At 31.8% G+C, this 21,351-nt stretch overlaps 1 protein-coding gene across 1 annotated transcript in view; it reads left to right on the top strand.

The window, feature by feature from the left end:
• The window catches only part of LOC111089685 (glutathione S-transferase C-terminal domain-containing protein-like), a 27,933-nt gene extending 8,063 nt beyond the window's left edge, over positions 1 to 19,870 (top strand). The window contains exons 3-7 of the mRNA XM_022402617.1: positions 5,373 to 5,507; positions 7,849 to 7,884; positions 14,511 to 14,581; positions 18,571 to 18,940; positions 19,647 to 19,870. Coding sequence (XP_022258325.1) covers positions 5,373 to 5,507; positions 7,849 to 7,884; positions 14,511 to 14,581; positions 18,571 to 18,940; positions 19,647 to 19,853 — 819 coding nt within the window. The 3' untranslated portion in view covers positions 19,854 to 19,870. The remainder of the gene's footprint in view (positions 1 to 5,372; positions 5,508 to 7,848; positions 7,885 to 14,510; positions 14,582 to 18,570; positions 18,941 to 19,646) is intronic.
• The last annotated feature ends 1,481 nt before the right edge of the window (positions 19,871 to 21,351 follow it).

Here is a 21,351-nt window from a genome sequence, read left to right as displayed (position 1 = left end):
AAGTCTTCAGCTACTTGATTACTCACTCCTCTATCAAGACCGGGTCTTTATTCCTAAGTCTTCAGCTACTTGATTACTCACTCCTCTATCAAGACCGGGTCTTTATTCCTAAGTCTTCAGCTACTTGATTACTTACTCCTCTATCAAGACTGGGTCTTTATTCCTAAGACTTCAGCTACTTGATTACTCACTCCTCTATCAAGACCGGGTCTTTATTCCTAAGACTTCAGCTACTTGATTACTTACTCCTCTATATCAAGTCTGGGTCTTTATTCCTAAGTCTTCAGCTACTTGAATACTCACTCCTCTATATCAAGTCTGGGTCTTTATTCCTAAGTCTTCAGCTACTTGATTACTTACTCCTCTATATCAAGTCTGGGTCTTTATTCCTAAGTCTTCAGCTACTTCATTACTTACTCCTCTATATCAAGACCAGGTCTTTATTCCTAAGTCTTCAGCTACTTGATTACTTACTCCACTATATCAAGACCAGATCTTTATTCCTAAGACTTCAGCTACTTAGTTACATACTCCTCTATCAAGACTTGGGAAGGTGATTGTTCATTCACATTTTGTCACATCAGATTTTTCAACTCTCTCATGGACTATTATGGATAAAGCTGGCATCAGGGAAGTGACTGCCTACTTCTTTGACTCGTGCTTGCCTCAAAATAACTTCATTCTTAGATGAGGCAAGAAGAAAATGCAGCAGAATTGGGAAGTAGGAGTAGGAAGGTGAGCTGAGGTATCTATTGGAAATACATTTTTAGGTAAGGAAATTAAATTCTAAAACGATACATCACCTCTTCTCCCAGAATAGCTAGAATCCTACATTGAAATGGTGGTGGGGCCAGTGCAAATATTAAACCTATATGAAAGTGCCTGAAGCGAAAGCCCATGGAGTGTGACACCCGATTGCAGGGTTTCCATAGATGCCCACCTGTGGGAGACTGTATCTTGTCTCGACTAGGGTAAACTTTTCACCTGGAAGGAAACAGAGGGAAAGACAAAAGAGCTCTTGGTGTTGCAGAGAGGCAGGATGACAAAATTTTCCTGCTGCAGGAGGAGGGCCCACTAACTGTTTGAGGAGTGACCCATACTACACAGACAGTTACATCACCGTCCTACTTCTCACTGTATTGTGCTGTACTTAATCAGCGAGGAATTCTCTAAGGTCCACCATCCCAGTGACTAGAAACTGTTAAGTCACGAGGGTCCACTTGAAGAAGGGGAAGAAAATTTGCAATGGGAAGAGCCAGAGACCCAGGATGCCTGCTGGAAAGGTCTTTCATTGGAGAGAGTGCAGTGGGTGACCGTGAAACCCTATTTTTAAAAGTTAATGATAGCCCTCCACCAATAGGAGGGCAACATATCCTCCTTGCACCATGATGATGTCATCATGCACTAGTGCAATTCATGTTAAATAAGTGATTTTTAGGTGGGAGTGTTACTGGCATGCAAATTTTATTGGCAGATGCAGGAGGGGTCAAATTGTTCTGTTGAAGAGATGAATACCTTTTCAGGTAAGGAAAATGTTAACATTCATATTTCCATTTCTGTACAGCTGCACAGTTTTGCCTGTAAACAAAACAACCTGCTTGTCGTTTTTTTTTAAATTTTTCTGTCTATTTCAAGAATATCTTTTTGTTAAGAATATATTATCTTTTTCTTGATTTTCAGATGTTTCCCTTAATTTTTGTACAGGCCTTGGTTGAAACCTTGTTTGGTGCAACATCAGGTGGTTTGATCATTAGCTGATTAAACACGGCTTTCAAAACAGCTAGTTGTAAAGTTTAAATATGATTGGATAGTGCAAGAATTAGACTATCGTATAATACTATATATAGATTTAAGAGTTTGTTTTTTTTATGGTCTCTGTGAATGTTCCTCTCAGTTCCTTTTCTTTTGTAAATTGTAACAAAGTAACAAATATTCAATTCTTGGAGAAGATTTTATCAAGTGGTTTACCTAGACACAGGAATGCACACATACACACAGAGCTTGAAACAAAGAAGTCACGTGACTGGAGATTGTTTAATACAAGTTTCTTGTTGTTTAGTTCTATATTAAGTTGAAGTACTTTTACACACAAGATTTTTTATTATGTTCAACAAAAAACAATCATCATATCCAATAAACTTAGTTAAGTTCACTGTTTTGTAAATATGGTAGAAGATTACAAAATGTTCTGATAACTTGGATTGTTATGAAGTATTATTTTTGTGTTTATCCTATTCAATGTACTTGGATAAGTTGGCTTCTCAATACTTAATTATTTTAATTTCAATAGTGATAATGTTTAAATATAAACATCATTAATGTTAACTTTATGTATCCAACAACTTTACAAGTAGGTCTGTTTTATTCTAAACTAGAAATCTTTTCTCCAAATGTATTATCTCTATGTTATGGTTGAAAAAAAATTGGATTGATGATTTGTCCTAACTTCGATCACATGAATGTAGTAATTTTTGTTCAAAGGTGTGGGAGATGCTACTGCAGCTGTATTGCACATTGTTGCTTATCTAGGTGTGGCAGATACTACTGCAGCTGTATTCCACATTGTTGCTTATCTAGGTGTGGCAGATACTACTGCAGCTGTATTCCACATTGTTGCTTATCTAGGTGTGGCAGATGTTACTGCAGCTGTATTCCACATTGTTGCTTATCTAGGTGTGGCAGATCCTACTGCAGCTGTATTCCACATTGTTGCTTATCTAGGTGTGGCAGATACTACTGCAGCTGTATTCACATTGTTGCTTATCTAGGTGTGGCAGATCCTACTGCAGCTGTATTCTACATTGTTGCTTATCTATTTTGATTATAACATTTCCCTTGTGGGATTCTCAGATTACTCTGATATCTCTCATAGTATCCTGCAGTCAAGTTTAAACACCAAGATAATTACTTATAATTAGCTAGAGAGATAGGATTTTACTGTAGTTGTGCTACAGAGAGTCTTTATGCATGAAAGATAGTGCAGTCAGGCAAACAAGTAATTTTTCTGATCATTAAAAAATGGAAAACATTATAATATATATATATATATATATACAAGGTTTTCTTTTCTTAGGCACACGCACTATTTACATGAGAGGGGACCACTCTGTTTTATTGTTTTTGACAGACAACATATTCAAGATTACCAACAATCTTTTGAAGTCGTGACTCCCAACGTTTTTTTTTTATTGTGTAATGATTAGAGCTGGCTGATTAGTGGAATTTGCTAATTGATTAATCATAGGGCTCATTAACGTTTTCTTTATGGAGTCGGTCGATATGACTGATCGTGTAACCATCTGTAACTTTCATATTTCTTTTATTATGTCTTCATGAAATTTGGCAAGCTTTCAGTAGACAATAGAAGTATCTTGTACACAAAAAGTCAAGTATTTGTATAAAAATATTAAAGTATTAAGATATACGGAGTCAAGAGTGTTGACTGTTCTAAGTGCAAAGTGATTTTCATATTAAGAATAAAAATACTTTTCTTCATTTAAAAGTTTTCAAATTTCATTTAAATAGTCTCAGTAAAATTTTGTATTTTATCTATTATTTTCTCTACCCTAACTCTATATGGACTCGGTTGATTTTAACAACCTTGTAGCCACCATAAAAATACAAATAAATCTAAGTTACCCCTTTTATTTCTAGAATGACTGCATATTGTAACAGGAAACTACAACTGTTTATCCTAAATAGTTTAAAGCATGAAACAGTATAAATCATACCTTTGAACCATCTCTAACTAATAATCCCACTACACAAGTTGCAAATCACTTGTTGAACATGTAATTCAAGTTACTGTATAGAATAGTGTAATGCACAAGCTGCAAGCATACCTCATGAACAATTTTTATAATTTTTTTCATTATTTTATGTAATCTAACCCAATAAGTCTCCAATTCTTACATTTTAGTTTCTTAATTTAGTTAGTTAATAAATAACGAATACCCACAAAAATAAGAAACATAGTACATGTCTTTGATCTCTTGTTTTTTTGCTGTAAGTTTCAGATGAAATTTAAGCCTAATTTTTTTATACTAGTGGTACTAGTTTACTAAATTTTGATTTACTTAAATAATGCATCTAAGAACATAGAATAATAATGCATACAAAGCAAACAATTTACTATAACTATCATAATATAACTGGCTTTCTAACTATGGCGTAAAAGCTTTAAAATAATTCCTAAAATTTCTTGATCTGAATGCCACAGGAGAAGGTTTCAAACTGAAGGTGAAATAGACAATACTTTGTACTGAAAACAGCATAATATAATATATCATTTCATAGATTTAAATTTTGCTTTTCTATTGGATATAAATAATATAGTATAAAACATCAGAACTATTGGCAATTTGTGAAAGACAGGATGTGAAAAGTTGGTGTGGCAAGTAGGCCTGATTTTCTAGTTCATGATTCCATAAACAAATAAGATTGAAGGCAATAACAATTAGACTTTGACTTAGTAATACCTATATTATAAAAAATAATTTATGTTAAATTCTGTGCTTCAGAGAGGAATGATAAATAAATTGGAAAAGGGAGAAGATCTGGAAAATAAATGTCACAATTCTCAAACTAGATATTGGGGATTGGGGATTTTTTTAAATATTTCTTTATAAAATTAGGAACTTAAAACATATTAAAACTTGATTTGATATCTACATTTTGATGGCAAGTTTGTTCATCTCCATTGATAATAAAGTAGTTTAATTAACTTTTGAATGCAAATCTGTAAAAGGTTGTGACATTGACCTACGCATGGGTTAATTGATTACATTCAACCAATTGATTATTATGGGTTTATTGCCTCTAAGCCCTCTCATCCTTACTAGATAATTGTGTCGCATTTTTCATCAAACATTATGTTAGAAAAAGAACAAATTGTACTGCTGCTTGTAAAAAAATTGTAACAGTTGAAGAATTTTCAAATTTATCATTTATTTCCATTTACTTATTTGTTTCTTTGAAGGAAAATTCTAACTTAATATCTTAAATTTTTTTCTTTAGTTCTGTGAATCTCATATTCAATTTAATTTGCATGGCGTTCTTTTTGACAGTTTAATTATCAATATTTACTTAAATGCAAGTTTGCATCAATTCTTGTGGTCCCCTGGTGGGACAGCGGTAAGTCTTCGGACTTACAACGCTAAAATCAGGTGTTCATTTTCCCTCGGTGGACACAGCAGATAGCCCAATGTGGCCTTGCTATAAGAAAACACTCACAATTCTTGTGTAAACATACACACTTAAGAAATTTATAGAATACAGAAAGTTAGTAGTCGATGATATTCTGGTATGCTACGTGTTATATATATATATTTTATTTTTTCTTTATATTTGAGCAATTTAATTTTTTTTAACAGATACAGAATTGTCAGCTTCCTGCTATTTGGTCAGCTGGTTCAAGGACTTGTATATCAGGATTGTGTGCTGTATTACGATGGTCTTTAAAAACTCAATTAAAAATTGAAAGATCAAGTATCTGTAAAGAGCTTTTGGTATGTATTGAACATCCTAAAGAATTTGTTTTAAAATTTAGTTTTATAAACACTAACCTGTTTGATTAAAGAATTTTCTGCATGGTACAATGGGTTTGAATAAAGTTCTATATGCAGTACTATACAAACATTAGATACTACTAAAAAATCACAAAGTATGTTCATTTCAAAACATCCTAAGTTTCTTTTAGTGCAGGTATTTGAAGGTAAAATAAACATGTAAAGCAAGTTTAGAATTTATTTCTTTAATACTTCTTTGTGAGCACACTTAGCTAAAAGCACTGCCTGAAATCTCGATGAGTAATGTTTTACTCAAGCTTTAGGAGATGCTCAGTTCCTTCTTTGGTTTTGGCCCACAATGTTGTTAGGGTGCTTGACTCGCAATCCCTGTCCCATCAAACATGCTTGCCCTTTCAGCTATGTGGGCATTATAATGTGACAGTCAATCCCACTATTCATTGGTAAAAGAGTAGCCCAAGAGTTAGTGGTGGGTGGTGATGACTAGCTGTCTTTCCTCTAGTTTTTCACTGCTAAATCAGGAATGACTAGTGCAGACAGCCCTTATGTAGCTTTGCACAAAATTCAAAACAAACCAAACCAATACTTCTTTGGTTTTGGCAGCCTCTGCTGTTTTTCTCACACAACAATTTACGTTCTGGAGCACTAAGCATGTAGAGTTCCATTTGTTTTTTTTTAACCAAGATACTATTTTACTCCATTCATTGTGTATTTACATTATTCTCACTTTTCCACTAAACAACATCCTGAATGAATATTTGCTTATATCAGTATGGATCAGCAAATCCAATTGTGGCTAAGCAGACTTGTTTGCTACTTCCACCAAAGGTGCCCGGCATGGCCAGGTGGTTAAGGCACTCGACTCGCAATCTGAGGGTCGCAGGCTCGAATCCCTGTCACACCAAACATGCTCGCCCTTTCAGCCAATGGGGGGGCATTGTAATGTGATGGTCAATCCCACTATTCGTTGGTAAAATAATTCTAAAACAAACAAACAATCCACCAAAGGCTGTAGACAATTTTCCTTTAATCTCTTACCACTTCTACAGCAGACGTTCTGGTTCCACAGATCTTGGACTTTGACTCATCAGACCAAAGTACTCTTCTCAATGTAGAATTCAGCCAATTTTTGGGTGATTTTGATAAACTTAAGACTCTTCTGTATGTAGCCTTTCCTCCACAAATGTTTTCTATATAAAGCTGTTACACTACATTTTATTTCATCAGACACTGTGTATCTTGGACCCACATTTCATATTTGAAAGTAGAACAGTCACATTGGAGTCACAGACTAAAGAAAAATTTCATCTTTTTTTTTACAGTAGAAAATAATAACTCTAACATTAAAGGAAAATTTTTTTTGCTTTTACAATATAAAATTTAGAAATTTGTAGAATGCTATTTATTATTTATTTAAACCAAGTACATGATATGGGAGGTGTTTAAATTAACTAAATAATTGTTTTTAGATAACTATATTTCAACCCCAGAACACCTTTTCTCAGAAGACTGAATAGTGGTCTCTAATTTATGCACAGTAGTATATTTATATGTTTATTATTAAATGTTAGTAAATTCTTATTCACACAAGATATGAACTACATATTTTTTATTTGCTTCATTTTATTTTCTTGAGAATATTGATCATTTTTTAATGATATATGAGTGTGTGATAATAATAATAACAATGATATGTGAGTGTGACTGACTTCATATGTATATTTCATAACTTAAGCTTTTCTTTGGACTTCGTTAGGCCTTGCTGTACAAACCTACAGCTAAGAAAAGTAATTTTTGATACTCAGAGTGGGACATAAGATTATTGTCTAATTCTGTCAAATAAATATGGTAGTTGTCTATTCTGTATTAAAATCATTAAGTCTTTCGTTGTTGTACATAAATTTTTTTCTATATTTCAATTTTTCTTTTAATTGCTCTAATCTGGTTAAAACAGATCCAAAATTAATTTCAGATTTTGTAATTATGCTATAAAAATATTTCAGAGTTTTATAATAAACAGCTATTGTTTAAACTTTTTACTTCTGCATTCTTAGATTATTTTTACTTGTTCGTGGTTCATTTACTTAAAACAAAGGAAAGTAAAGAAACGAAAATTGTATTCAGTTTTGTTATTGTTAATAAGATATATGTTGTTGGATTTCTTGAAATATAATTTTCTAGATTGTTTTTAAAGTGCAACCTGATAATACAAATATATATTAACTGCATTCTCTTTTGAAAATTTGTAGCGTAATGTTTCTCATTCAACAGTTCTACATATTTTTTCCAAGATCAAAAACCTAATATGCATGTATCTTATTAGGGTTTCAGAAGTGGTTGTCTTATGTCTTGCTCAGAGGTAAGTAATTGTAAACCCTTTAAAAATCTAAAGTATTAATTAATAAAAAATCTTTAATTTTTACTCTAAACATAAACTGCAATATGATTATATTATAAAAATAATGATTTATTGGAAAAGGATAAGATCACAGTCATATTTTTATTTTGATAACATTTTATCTGTATAAAAGAAAAGAAACTGTTACATTCATAATAGTGAAACAAACTGAGCATTCATAGAACTTGTTCAAAATTCAGTAGTACAAGTATAGTGGCATGCCTGGCATTTTTGTTTATACTAGGATCTTTATTCCTAATATAAAGCTTCTGATATTTTTCTTTTATTTAAGGGCCTTCTTTCCTAAAATATTTAAACTGTTAACACGTCCAAGGGCTGTCTTTATGCTACAATTTGTTGAATATTAAAAGTAAGTTCAATCCACAAATTCCCAAAGAGGGTGGTTTTGGACGTATCTTTTCGAGATAATTTCGAGACAAGTTTTCATTCATTAATTGATAAATGTTTGAGTGAAATACAGCATCCTCAAGTCTCCATACCAGCTAGTACGAAGGTCTACCTGCTGGGAGTAAATTCAGTATATATCAATAAAGCCACATTCTCAGCATCATTAGATAAGCAATTGCCAACCTTTTATGCTTCTGCTATCACCTTTTTATGTTTAGTTTTCAATTTAGATACGAAGGATTTCACCTGCGAATTGTTAGGGAAGGTCTATTCATCACGATTGTCAACAGTAGAATGAGTGGACAGGAACACTTTGAAAGCAGCTACAGATATAATATTGCTGTACAATAATCTACCAAGGTTGTTCTAAACAGTTCCGGAATGCTTCTGCATGTCATTTAGAGACTTCCATGCTTCGCGTGCTTGGCCGTTAAGCTCTTGATGTGCTGACCTTACCACGTCAAATCACTTTTCACAGCCCCAATGCTAAAAGAGTGCAGGAAATGCCTTCTTTTTTTTAGCCAATAAACATGTCCAAAAAATTTCAGTTCAAATTAAGAAAAAACCAGTTGGGTAGTTTTTTGTTTATTTTTCAACACAAATGTCCCCCACTGGCTCATGATGGGCCTGTTAAAATCTAATTCATGTTGATTTTTGTTGTGCTCCAAAAAGTACTCAAAAATATCCTGTCTTTTTAAGCCTCGAGGTTATAAAGTAATGAAGCATATACTCTTAACGTGTTTTGTGTATCTTCATGAAATTTTTCAACCTTTTAGTAAACATTACAAGTCTTTTGTAGACAAAAATAAAATAAAAATTCTAATTATTTTTACTAAAACTTTTTTGTGAATATATGGGGTCAGTGTTGACAGCTCTGAGTTAGAGAAGTTTTCTTGTTAAGATTAAAAATACTTTTCTTCATCAGAAAATTTTCAAATTTCACTTACATAATCTCTAAAACCTCCTAAATAAGTATCAAACCTTTCTTCTTTTCTGGAAAACTATAGATTTTATTTTCTCTACCCTAACTGCATATGGGGTCATTCAATCAATTTGACTCATCTCATAACCACCATAAATATTGTGAAGTAAATCTAGATTACCCCTTTTTATTTCTATAATGACTGCAAATTGTAACAGGAAACCACAACTGTTTATCTTAAATACCCTAAAGCTCATAACAGTCCACAAATATTTATTGTTTTATTGCCCTTTGATCCATATTATTATATTTTTCATTATCTCACCCAGTCTAACTTTATTTAACGCAATATTTAAGTGAACATTTTAGTTACTTTTATAATAAAAAAATTAGAAATGAATGCATATAAAAAACAAGAAATATAATTATATTTCCTACTTCTTGAAAGGATGGTAAATAAATTATAAAAGACCTAGAAAGCAAATGCCACAATTCTCATACTAAGAGAGTCTGAGGGTTTGTAAAATATTTTCTTATAAAATTAAGAACTTGAAATTTATATAATATTAAAATTTGATTTATGAACTACATTTTGATGCCAAGTTTATTTGTATAAAATGATGATAAAGTAGTTTAATTAAGTTTTGAATGTAACTAAAAAGTTAAGACATATACACTTTGACCTGCCTGCAGCAAGAGGGTTAATGGCATTAGAACACAAGGAATATGGATCAATTCATGGTCTAGGGCCATCCAGAAAAAGACTTGCAACAAGTCCAACCCAAATTGTGATAAGCAAAGTGTGGCATCTTGTAACAGGTGAGAATCCACAAACTCAAAGGTCATTGACAGAAGCTGTCCACATGACCCAAGCAACAGTACACAACATAATTAAAAAGAATCTCCATTTGAAGAATTGACACAAATAATCTGTGCACAAGTTGCTACCATGACATATCCATTCAACATCAACAGCTGGAGAATGAAAAATTTATATTTATGCTATTCTATATGAAGACATACTGGTCAAGTCACTAGATTCTACACTTATAGATTTCTGTGCTATCACACTGTTGAAACAGATGTTGGAAAAGTAATATGCTTGCATACTTGATGAATTATGGAAGCCAAAAGGGTGGAGTGGTGTGCTTTGGACATAAAAACCTTATGATTGGAGTTTTTGCAATGGAAACTGTACCACAGGGCTACCGTTGACACCTGTAGTATATGAACACAAATATAAAATAGTCAATAATTTCGTGATCGTAATTGTTTTATAAATGAAAGAAAAATATTAGAAGCCTTAAAAATTAAGAACAATAATACTTCTATGAATAAAATGCCAGACACCATTATATTTGTATTGACAAGCCCTGGTGAAGTTCTATGATGATGAATGGTAAAATTGATTCATATTAATTTATAAAACCAGTATGAGTAGCAGCAGTGATTGCCACTTTGTAGAGATGAAACATCATTGTAATAGAAATGTTTCTAATTTACCTATTTGAAGCTGTGTTTTAGAAGTAAAGATATTTTGGTAATTAGTAGATTGTATGCTAGGCAAGGGAAATAAAATTACCTAATTTTCCCTAAGATAGATGTTTAAAAAATTGAATGTTTCTTTTAAGAAAAAACTAATTTTCTTGTAATACTTTACCTTTATTTTAAAATTTAATGAGATAGACTTGCTATATATATTTTATAAATATAATACACCATATGCTATTGTGTTTGTAGTTTATTTTATAGAATTTTGAAGCATTTTCATTTCTTGCTTAATGTTTCTGTCTTAAAGTCGGTCATTCTCATTTTGTGTAAAAAAAATAACTCATTAGTGATCTAGAAGCATTGTTACTTGATTTTAGCCTACTTTAATTCTTAAGTAAAATATGCAAAACATAACCTTTTTCTAGAAATATTCATGACAGCACTGATGAAATTTAACATTTTTAAGAACATTTTGTTATATCAGCATTCATATTTGAATTTTTCATGTACTTCCAGTAATTGCTGTAAATTAGTTGTGTAGTAGTCAAGAGTATGGCAAGATTATGCAATCATTATTTAACTGAACTGAAATGTCATAATAGCTGGAGTTCAGTACTAAGAAATGCATTGTGCCACTGTAATTTAGCATAATCTTCACGCTTTAAGATGCTGGCCAGGTGGTTAGGGCGCTCGACTCACAATCTGCAGGTCGCGGGTTCGAATTCCTGTCCCATCAAACATGCTCGCCCTTTCAACCGGGGGGGGCTATAATGCGATGGTCAATCCCACTATTCGTTGGTAAAAGAGTAGCCCAAGAGTTGGCGGTGAGTGGTGATGACTAGCTGACTTCCCTCTAGTCTTACATTGCTAAATTAGGGACGGCTAGTGCAGATAGCCCTCGTGTAGCTTTGCGCGAAATTCCGAATAAACCACACAAACAATGAACACTTAAGAACACTTTTGCTCATTTAACTTCAGGGAAATGATAAATAAACTTGCTTCTATGTGCAATTCTTTTTTATTATTCACTCTAGTTAGTACTTTAATTTATTTAGCATTTGGTTTTTGCATGCACGTTTTTTTTCAGCTATAAACATCAACTACCGATATTCAAGTACATGAGTATATAAATGTCTTCAATTTAAAACCATTAAAAAAATATATTATAATATTATATATATTAAGCCTACATTTAGGCTTAAAGATACATTTCATTCATCATATGAGTAAACTGAATAACAAAACTTCATATTTGATTTGTAATTAAGATGTTTATTTGTTTATCAACATTTCATTTGATAGTTTAAGAATTCAAAAGCATTCAAAATACCATGAATAATATAATTTTTATATATATTTATTTAAAAAAAACTGGTGAAAATACTAACTGATAAAATAACCAATAACAAATACAATAACAAAATAACCAATACACATGATTTTTGAATAAAAAACTAGAAAATATCAAAAAACGTTCTTAACTAAAAATTCTTCCCTATAAGTATTATAAATGAAAATATTGAGCCTTTCTTTATGAAATAGCTGTCATTCAGATTTATCATTTTTGTTAAGGATGGGGATATTAATGAACGGGATTTGATGATCTTTTTTATGCTAATTTGATATTTGTATGATTACTGTTGAGATAGTTCAAAATTATCTCATGTTCAGCATTTAAAAAAAAATGCAAGTATCATCCACACACCAAATCGTTTACATTAGTGTAAACCATGATAATAAGGATCACACAGGAATTTGCTCAAACTCTAATAGAACATTCAGGCAAAAACCACCTTAAAAAGCACTTATTCCTGAAACAACACTCAAAACTTTCACTTTTCAAAGGTTAAGACCACCCAAACATTGATAATAAGAAAAATTGATGATTTTTATGATTGTTAGACAAAATCATAATTTTCCAATTTGTTCATATTATTATTATTCATATTTTTATTTCACAAGCCTACAGCAAAATCGGGCCAAAACCTAGACGGCTATACTGTGAGTCCCTAGTTGTAGACTTCAAAATATAATCTTTGCATTTTGATTGAACTTATTTCTGTAATTTTTTGACGATCTCTATTCCCCCCTTTTTAAAATAAAATTTTTTACTAATCTTTTGTTAGTGTATTGAAGGACATTCATCAATTTAATGCTTTTTATGGTAGTACGAAAACAAGTTGGGCAGCAATGGGAGGGGTGCTAGTTTTGAACCCATACCTACACCATATACATGATCATACAGAAACTTATCAACTTGCAAAAGGGATTCCTTGGTAGCAAAATTTATGAGTTTTTGAAATATGTGGTGGGAACTCCTCCATACACAATACTCAGTTGAAAATCTGAGGGCCTTTATTTAATGATATTCATCTTTGATCAGTAATTGTTCTTATTATTTTAGTAAGTATGCTTTTAATTTGTCTTCAGAGTTGCAAATGTATTTTGATTACTTAGGATTTCCTTTACTGCATTAGTAGAGTCAATTGTATATAAAATGTTTATATTATTTCCTTTATCTGGTTTTATTGCTATATTTAATTTTTTGCTTGAACCTGTAAACTTATGTTTCCAATAATACTCACCTCCCCTCACACTACAGCTATTACTCACCTGGTAGAGTTTCTTCCTTTGCCCATCTAAGTATTAGTCTGATTTTTTCTTGCTTCTTTCATTCTTTTATTCCCCACTTAATTGCCCTTAGAGATATCTGTCTCGTGACACTCTGTATCTACATCAGTGTGCCCTCTATCTTGGTACTGTATATAAGCACCTCTTTCAGATTATGACATTGTCACTTTTTCTCAACAAAGCATTCTTCGTATTACCTATTTGATTGTGTAAAAAGAAAAAAAAGTATTTGTTTGGCAAGACGATTTACGGCATGAATTCCCAGATTAACGTATCTGGCACTGAGGCAAATCAGGGCTTTCTTTACATTTGGTCTGGTGGTGTTCCTCTCGGGGGGATCTGAGGCTGCACTTGTGGGCAATCCTGGACATTCTGGAGAGAATTTAGATTTGCTTTTTCCAGCACCTTCCTTTACTCTGACAGCTTCTTATGCGGCAAATTTGGATCAGCCGCTTCTGGCTCCTTTTCTTCAGTTGGTACATTGAGCGTGTGATGTTTTGGGTCTTTCCCTGGTTACCTTTGAGTCTGCACCTTCCTTGACGGAAGAAAGGTCTCAGGGTGAGTATTTAGTTTTCCCTTCATCCCCTGATTCCTGCAGAGAGGTTTACTGTTCAGATACTTGAAGGGACAGCTATGCCTTGTCCTCTACATTTATCAGAGCAACATGCTTTAACCTACTGCTGCCAAATGGAAGCATATTTAGACCCTCAATAAATAGACCCACTCCTGTAAATGTGGGATTCCAGAATGGAGTCTGTAGTCAACCTGAATAGATCACAATTTTCTAGGGTTTGTCTGACCATAACTATGATGCTAAGATATTTATCATCTCTACGCTTTTTTTCAAAAACCTCTCAGTGATTTTCACATCAATTTGTTGACAAGTTGGAACCATTGTTAACATCCATCTTGGTTAGATTGTCAGCTTCAGTCTTTTGGTTGGTGTGTTGTCCGTCATCCCTGTCATCATTGGCTTTTCAACTTTCTCGGCTCCTACAGGGGGTCATAGTTCCGCCAAAGGTAAAGAAACCCTAGCATTCAAGTGATGGCTGTAGTGTTACAGGAGGTAAGTATTATTGAAAATACATTTTTGATTTAAGAAGATGCTAATTTAAATATGTTTAATATTTTTAAGACTTCAGTGTGGACAAAGTTCTGTGAAGTGGAATTTCCATTTGCGACAAATAATTTTCTGAAAGACTTCCTGTAAGTGTTAAAATATTTTCCAAAATAAGATACAGAAATGTATATTTTTATGTAAATTGTGTAAAGAAATAAACTTATAACAAAATAAGCTTAGCTTGAATTACTTGATAATTGTTAGGGATATAAAAAGTTAATAGAAAAAAGTAAAGAAAGAGAAACTAAAGTAGTCAATAGTGTATCAGAAATAAATAGTGAAGTTAAAGATAATGTAACAGAACAAAACTTTAATGAACTGGCTGTTGAGGAAGAAGGAACAACAGAATATTTTTTTTATTCATCAGCATCAATGTTTCACTCTATAAAGTTTTTTCATACATATGTTTTTGTATTTCTAATATATTCTTTTAGCCTAAAGTTTGTTGTGGAAACTTCATTGTACACATTGATACTAACCAAGAAATCAGAGTTAGAATTTATACTTAAATTTTATTTGAAATTTTTAACTTGAAAGTGTCTTTTATTTTTTTATTACAAAGATGTTTTTTATCTAATTTTTATTGAACTTTCAGAATTGGTTTTATGCATGCAAACATAACTTTGTAGTCTGGTTTTTGGCTACTTAAAAGACATTTATGAAATGTGTAGTCTGTACAATATTCTCTTCAATACAAGTTTTTTTAATTGTGTAACTTAATTACACAATAATATACTAGGTAATAAAATAGTAAGTATTAGTTTCTTGTTACTTTTAGAACTTTCTTATTTCTCATTCTTAAATAGTCATCAATTGTTTTTAATGTTTTTACTCTCATTAAAAAAATCAATATATTATTTAGTCAAGAGGAACCCTTATAACTTTTTTTTAAATACTAGTCAAACCAATATTAGTCAAATAAATGTTGTAATTGATTAATTTTATAATATTCCAATGTTTAGGGTGAATTTTTATTCTCATGTTGTTTAATTAATTTTAAAAGAATTAATAATTTCTTTCAGAAAAAGAATGTTTAATGAAATCAAGTTATAGAGAATAAAAGTAATAATGTTTGGTGTCGAACTGATCTTTTACTCTGATGAATCAGAACTGATGACCAGTAAGTTTTATATCTACTTTCATTGCTTTGTAGTGGCATCAGATCATGGTCAGGGAAGGTCACTCTCCCCTCTCTATCTCACACACAAATACAGTTTTGGGACCTAGTTTGAAAATTTTTATTTTTGGAATATTGCCAATATCGCTCTTGCAGTTTCATCTTCAAATCTGAGTGAATACCCTGGTTACATCCTACCTTCACTTCAAAGGTGCTGAGATTGTTTGTGAAGCTCTTTTGTTACATTAAGTAATATTCCATCTGCATAGACACGACACCAAACTGTGACAAACAAGACTTACTTTCTTTTATTGTAAGATTTATTAATAAAAATGTAGAATTAATTAATTAATCAATAGGAACGATCAACTGCATAATTTTTTTGAAATGTCTTTCATTTGATAACCTAACATAAGCCTAACCTAACCTGGCCAAGGATATCAAGACTTTTATAATGTGCCTGGCCATTGCACAAGGACCCATTGCAATGAAATGAATTACAAGTTTATTTTCACCTTCTGTGAATAAGAAAGCTAGAATAAGTGAGGAAGTGACCCAAGAACAGGAATTAACGGCATTAGTGACAGTTTCTGTTCCTGGTCCATCTGGTGTCCACGAGCTAACTGACAATGACTGGCCTAGCTGCTGAACTGTCAATAAAAAAAAATGATTTGCAAGTTTGATGATGTCTAAAAATAAATTTACCAGTGAGTTCATTCCATTATCTGGAATAAAGATTTGTACGTACACTATCAAGGTAGATTTTTTTACTCAAAGAAGTTGACTCGTCGATTATCAATGAAATTCTACTTTTTGATTTAGTAACTACATTAATTAGTATTTTTTTCATTTCATCAGTAATGTGATTCACGATGTTAATACATGCATTCGTTGAATGGAGGATATGACCCATGTCAATTCCATTTAGTTCTTGTAAATCTATTTCAGATTCAAAATTATAAAATGATTGGTTTCTTTCGCTATCTTATATTCTGTGCAAAAAATTCTTGTGTTAATCACTTTTTTGGGAGTTAATATTTTCAAACACACATTTTCAATTGTCTCTCTCAGCTTCAGCCAATAATTTTACCATAGCTTTATGTTCCACACCTTTCTTGGGATCAAAAAGTTGTTTTTTTTTTGCAAAGACAGAAGCTGCTGCTGTTGACTTTCACCAAAAGAAGTTATTTCATTGTTGACCCATTCTTTAGAAACTTTCATTCCTGTCTTCGTTTCCACTTCAAAAGTTCCAATTTTATGGCAAGGTGTACAGCCAAGTGTCTTATTTCTAATATTCAACCAATTGCACTTCCTGCAAAAATGTTACTGTAAAAGGAATTTTTGATTTTTTACTCGATTGTCTTCAACCTTATGGAATGAATGAACACTACCTGAAAAGTACAAGTGAAGTTAAGAAACGGATGAAAGAAAAATTTCCTTCTTTAATTGTGTGGCACTTTGCTAATCATACGTTAGAACTGTCAGTCGGTGACACTGTAAAATCAGACTCGGAGTTCAACAGATTTAAAGCATGTATTGATAAACTGTATGTCTTGTATCACATGACGCCTAAAAATAGCAGAGAACTGAAAGTGTGCACAAACTTGCTGGAGATACAACTTTTAAAAATTTGCCAAATTTTAAGCACTTGATGGGTGGTATGTAGTTTTTGGTCAGTTTCAGCTGTTTGGGAAACTATGAAGCATTAGTTCAACATTTCAAAGAAGAGAAGCATGATTCAACAAGAGACAAAAAGAGCAATGTGCATATGAGGGCTTACAGCGAAAACTTACAAGCACAGAATTTCTATTGGATCAAGGATTGATATATATCTATGAATAATGGATTTTTTTTTTAACAAAAAAAACACTGTCTACATATACTTGGTTATCGGTATTGGCAATAAACAGTAATAGGTATTTGAGTGCTAACATGTCTATTACTTCATTGTTGTTATTGTTAATCTTACAGTTATTTAAGCAGATTTGTTCATTGGTGTAAAGAGTCATAAATACTTCATTAAATATTCTTTTTTGCCTCTGTAATTTGATTTTGTTTAAGTTTGAGTAGTATTCATAATTACTTTGTATCTCTCTCAGCTGCTTACAACCTAAAATACAAGTATAGTTTTAGTAAACAGTAACAAAAAGGACTGCATCAGTCATATGCTACAACTAACTTATAATTGAACAGCAGTAATATTCCTGTATTTATAAATTATGGGTGTTAACTTGAAGATTAAAAAAATGTTATAATGACTTTTCTAATAGTCCTAAAAATTACATATTTGTTTTTGAAAACTAAAGATATATGAAATCCTTCTAGAATGTTTTTGATTGATGTAAATGTTTAATTTTAAAATATTTAAAGTGTTTGATTTTATAGAAAAATATTAGATCTTTAAATGTAGTTATAAATATTTAAAGTTGGCAAGACATTTTTAGCCATAGGCCTAATATTATTTCTTTTTTAAATCCCTCAGTTATACATTTATCTCTAATCTTCTAGCCAAGCTAATGAGTTTTGGTTTTAGATGGATGGTCTCTTAGCAGTAATTTGTGGAAAACAAAATATAGATCTGAAATACTGTTTTCACATTTCTTGGATGAAATCCGTAATGGACTGGGAAAGAAGAAAGCAAATAAATCTGTAGTGTAATATGACTTTATGAATACCAGGCATATTTTGTTATTGTAATTTGATTGTGTAAAACATTATTATTGTTATTAAGTCTTTATTATGTTCTTTGAAAATGTTAAAACCTGTTATTTCTGGTTTTGAAAATCGATACACATGGGTCTTCATGAACTGTTTTTCACAGATATTGACTTCTTAAGTTTATGCATATAAAGTAAAATTCTCATGCATAACAAAAACGTTATCAATGCTGTGATGTTTTATATATTAATAGTTTGAAGTTTAATTGAAATTACTTGTTTTGTTGTTTGTTTTCTCAAGTAAATCTCGACTTGGTGGATCTTCATTGTTAGTACTTCCTGTGGAGCTTGTGAGATTAGAAACTCATTTCAGAAAGCCAGTTAAAACTCATAACATCAGAAAACGAAAACAAGATATACTTAGAAATGCTAAAGCAGAGAAAGAAGAAACAGAACATTTTACTTCATCATTTATTCAAAACTGTCAGATCAATGAAAAACGAAAATCACTTACTCTGCTCGAAAAAAAAAAACTTTCCACCAATGATAAGAGAATTACAGAAAAACATGATCTAGAAGAAAATGAGTGGGATTTAAATCATGTTTACACCGAAGGAATAGACATGACTCTGGCAGATTTGGTACTTTTTCCTTGTGTACATATTATTAGGGTGAGTATGCATACATATTGTTAGGGTGATTAATCTGAAGTATTAGGTCTTGTTGTTTAAAAGGAAATGTTTGTGGTTTTTTAACTAAAATAACTTATGGGCTTTTTCAGAGTAATAGATTTAAGTGATTTTTGTAAATATCTGTATGCTAAATTTATACATTTTTTACTTGCTAGTCATTCATTTATTTGTATGTGTTTAATATTAATCTGCTAGAAAACGAATGAATTTAGAAAGAAAGGGTTCACCAGAATATATTACACCTCTCTTTATTATAAGAGTGTAAAGTGGTTGCTTGTGTGACTTTATTAGCTCTATTATTGAGTGAAAGACTTGTTAGAAGTAGCGTGTGAAACATAAGGTTGAAATCTTTTATTCTTCTTACTAGAAGCCCATATAGGGCCAGGATTCATTAAATATTATCAGTACTATTTTGATGTAATTTCACACAAACTATCAATAGATCAAACTTTGCCAGCAAGATACTACATCCTGTAATAAAATATTGAAGATTATCTATAGTATTCACAATAAAAATGTTTTTAACATTGTTATATTTTCCCAAAATCTTTAATTAAATATATTAAGATAAATATATTTAAAAATTAATCTTAGGCCTTTTTTTTTAATGTTTTGAAAATGTTTTTATACTAAATGTGTTCTTAAGTTTGTGATGACTTGAACTAGTGATTATTTATTTTCATAGAATTTACTGAAGACTGAAAACGTCAGGAAAAATTTTCCACTTATAGAAGAGTGGTATAACCGATTACGACACAATAATTGTGTTAACAGAGCTACCGAGATGTCCTTAATGGATAATTCTGGTTTTGAAGATAAGTTCAGTGACATAAAAGAAACATTTCAACTAATTGTTCCTGAGGTTCCAGAGGAAAGCCTGTATTCAAGGTAATAAGACTCTGCTTTTGAACTGACGGACATATAAATAATGGCACAAAAAAAAATGCCTCTTTCAGTTTTAAGTCATTCTTACTTCATACATTCATGTTTGAGAGCTGTAATAAATAGGATGTGTGATAATGGGTCTAAAAGACATGTTTCACTAATCAAAGTGCCATTAAGAAAGGTAGGCCTATTCAGTGGCAACACAACTACTTTATGATCTAGTCACAACTACTGTTCCCTCTAAGCTGTGCGACTGCACAACAACCAATCAAGAAGTGCCATGCACCTCATTATTCCAGCCTCGCACATCCTCGGTAATGGTGAGGAGTCTCAACACATTAATGGTCTTATTGACCCTGGCAGTCAATAGGCCTAAAACCCAAATAACCAACACGTAGCATTGCAAAGCAGCCTAATCATCCAATGAGGTCGATTGTCTAAAAACACAGACACATACCTTTTAAAAAAAACCTGGTATCATACACCTGCACATTGCCTTGATACTGGTGCACATGAAAAAATTCATTTAGCACATGGATTGAAAATGTTAGAGGTAACATTGGTCTGAACTAGTGAGCTTTTACACTAAAAAAGTGGTGGCATGTGGGTATAGATATCTAGAAGGTTATACATCTCTTCCAATATATTTACGATATTTGAGTTGATGTGCTGTTCATAAACCATAATTAACAAGTAGTTCAGTCTATCATCCATTGTAACGAGTCAGTCTTTTTAACTACTCTCATCTTACTGAAGGCTCTTTCATCTTCGTCTGAAATGACCAAAAAATTCATGAAACTTAGCAGGTCTGTGTGTTAGTTCAAGTCTGGTTGCCAAATGAATAGCGAGTAAATACTTAAAAGGTTAGTAATGGCTAACACAATAAATAACTGCAAAGTTATTGTAAATAACAATTTAATGCCTTCTCACTTAAAGCAAATGATACAACTTTTGGTACAATTTGAAGTTTAAATAACGATGAATGTTACCAAGGGATAGTTTTGCTACATCATTTAGTAAAATGTAAAACCTAATTATATCACATGACTCATTTGATTGAGGGTTTGCTTTACCTCCTTCACTTCCCCTACTATGGTGCCACTTGGCCTGAGTTAGAATAATATAACATAATTTTAATTATATTCTCATAACCAATTCATATTAATAGCTGAGTCAAGCCTTTGTTATAGTTACAAGTTATATGAATGATGCAGAATTACTAATTTGATATGGTACACAAATATGAAAGCAGCTGGTCTGGGAAATGTAGCTTTTTTTATAGTGACAAAATAAACTGTGATAGTGATAATTAATATCAATAAAAGATCAATATTATTATATTCTGTACGACAGAAGTGATTGTGGTTGAATACCTAATTATGAAGAATTGATTTAGTTGTTTAAATGATGATGTAGTAGAAATACATATCATTTTTGAATTGTCAGTAATACGAAGAATACTTCATTATATTTAAACAAGAGTGTGTAGCATCAATCAACTGTTA

This window comes from Limulus polyphemus, unplaced genomic scaffold (genome assembly GCF_000517525.1).
Source record: "Limulus polyphemus unplaced genomic scaffold, Limulus_polyphemus-2.1.2 Scaffold7029, whole genome shotgun sequence".
NCBI classification, from domain to species: Eukaryota; Metazoa; Arthropoda; class Merostomata; order Xiphosura; family Limulidae; genus Limulus; species Limulus polyphemus.
This window is presented reverse-complemented; position numbering and strand designations above follow the sequence as displayed.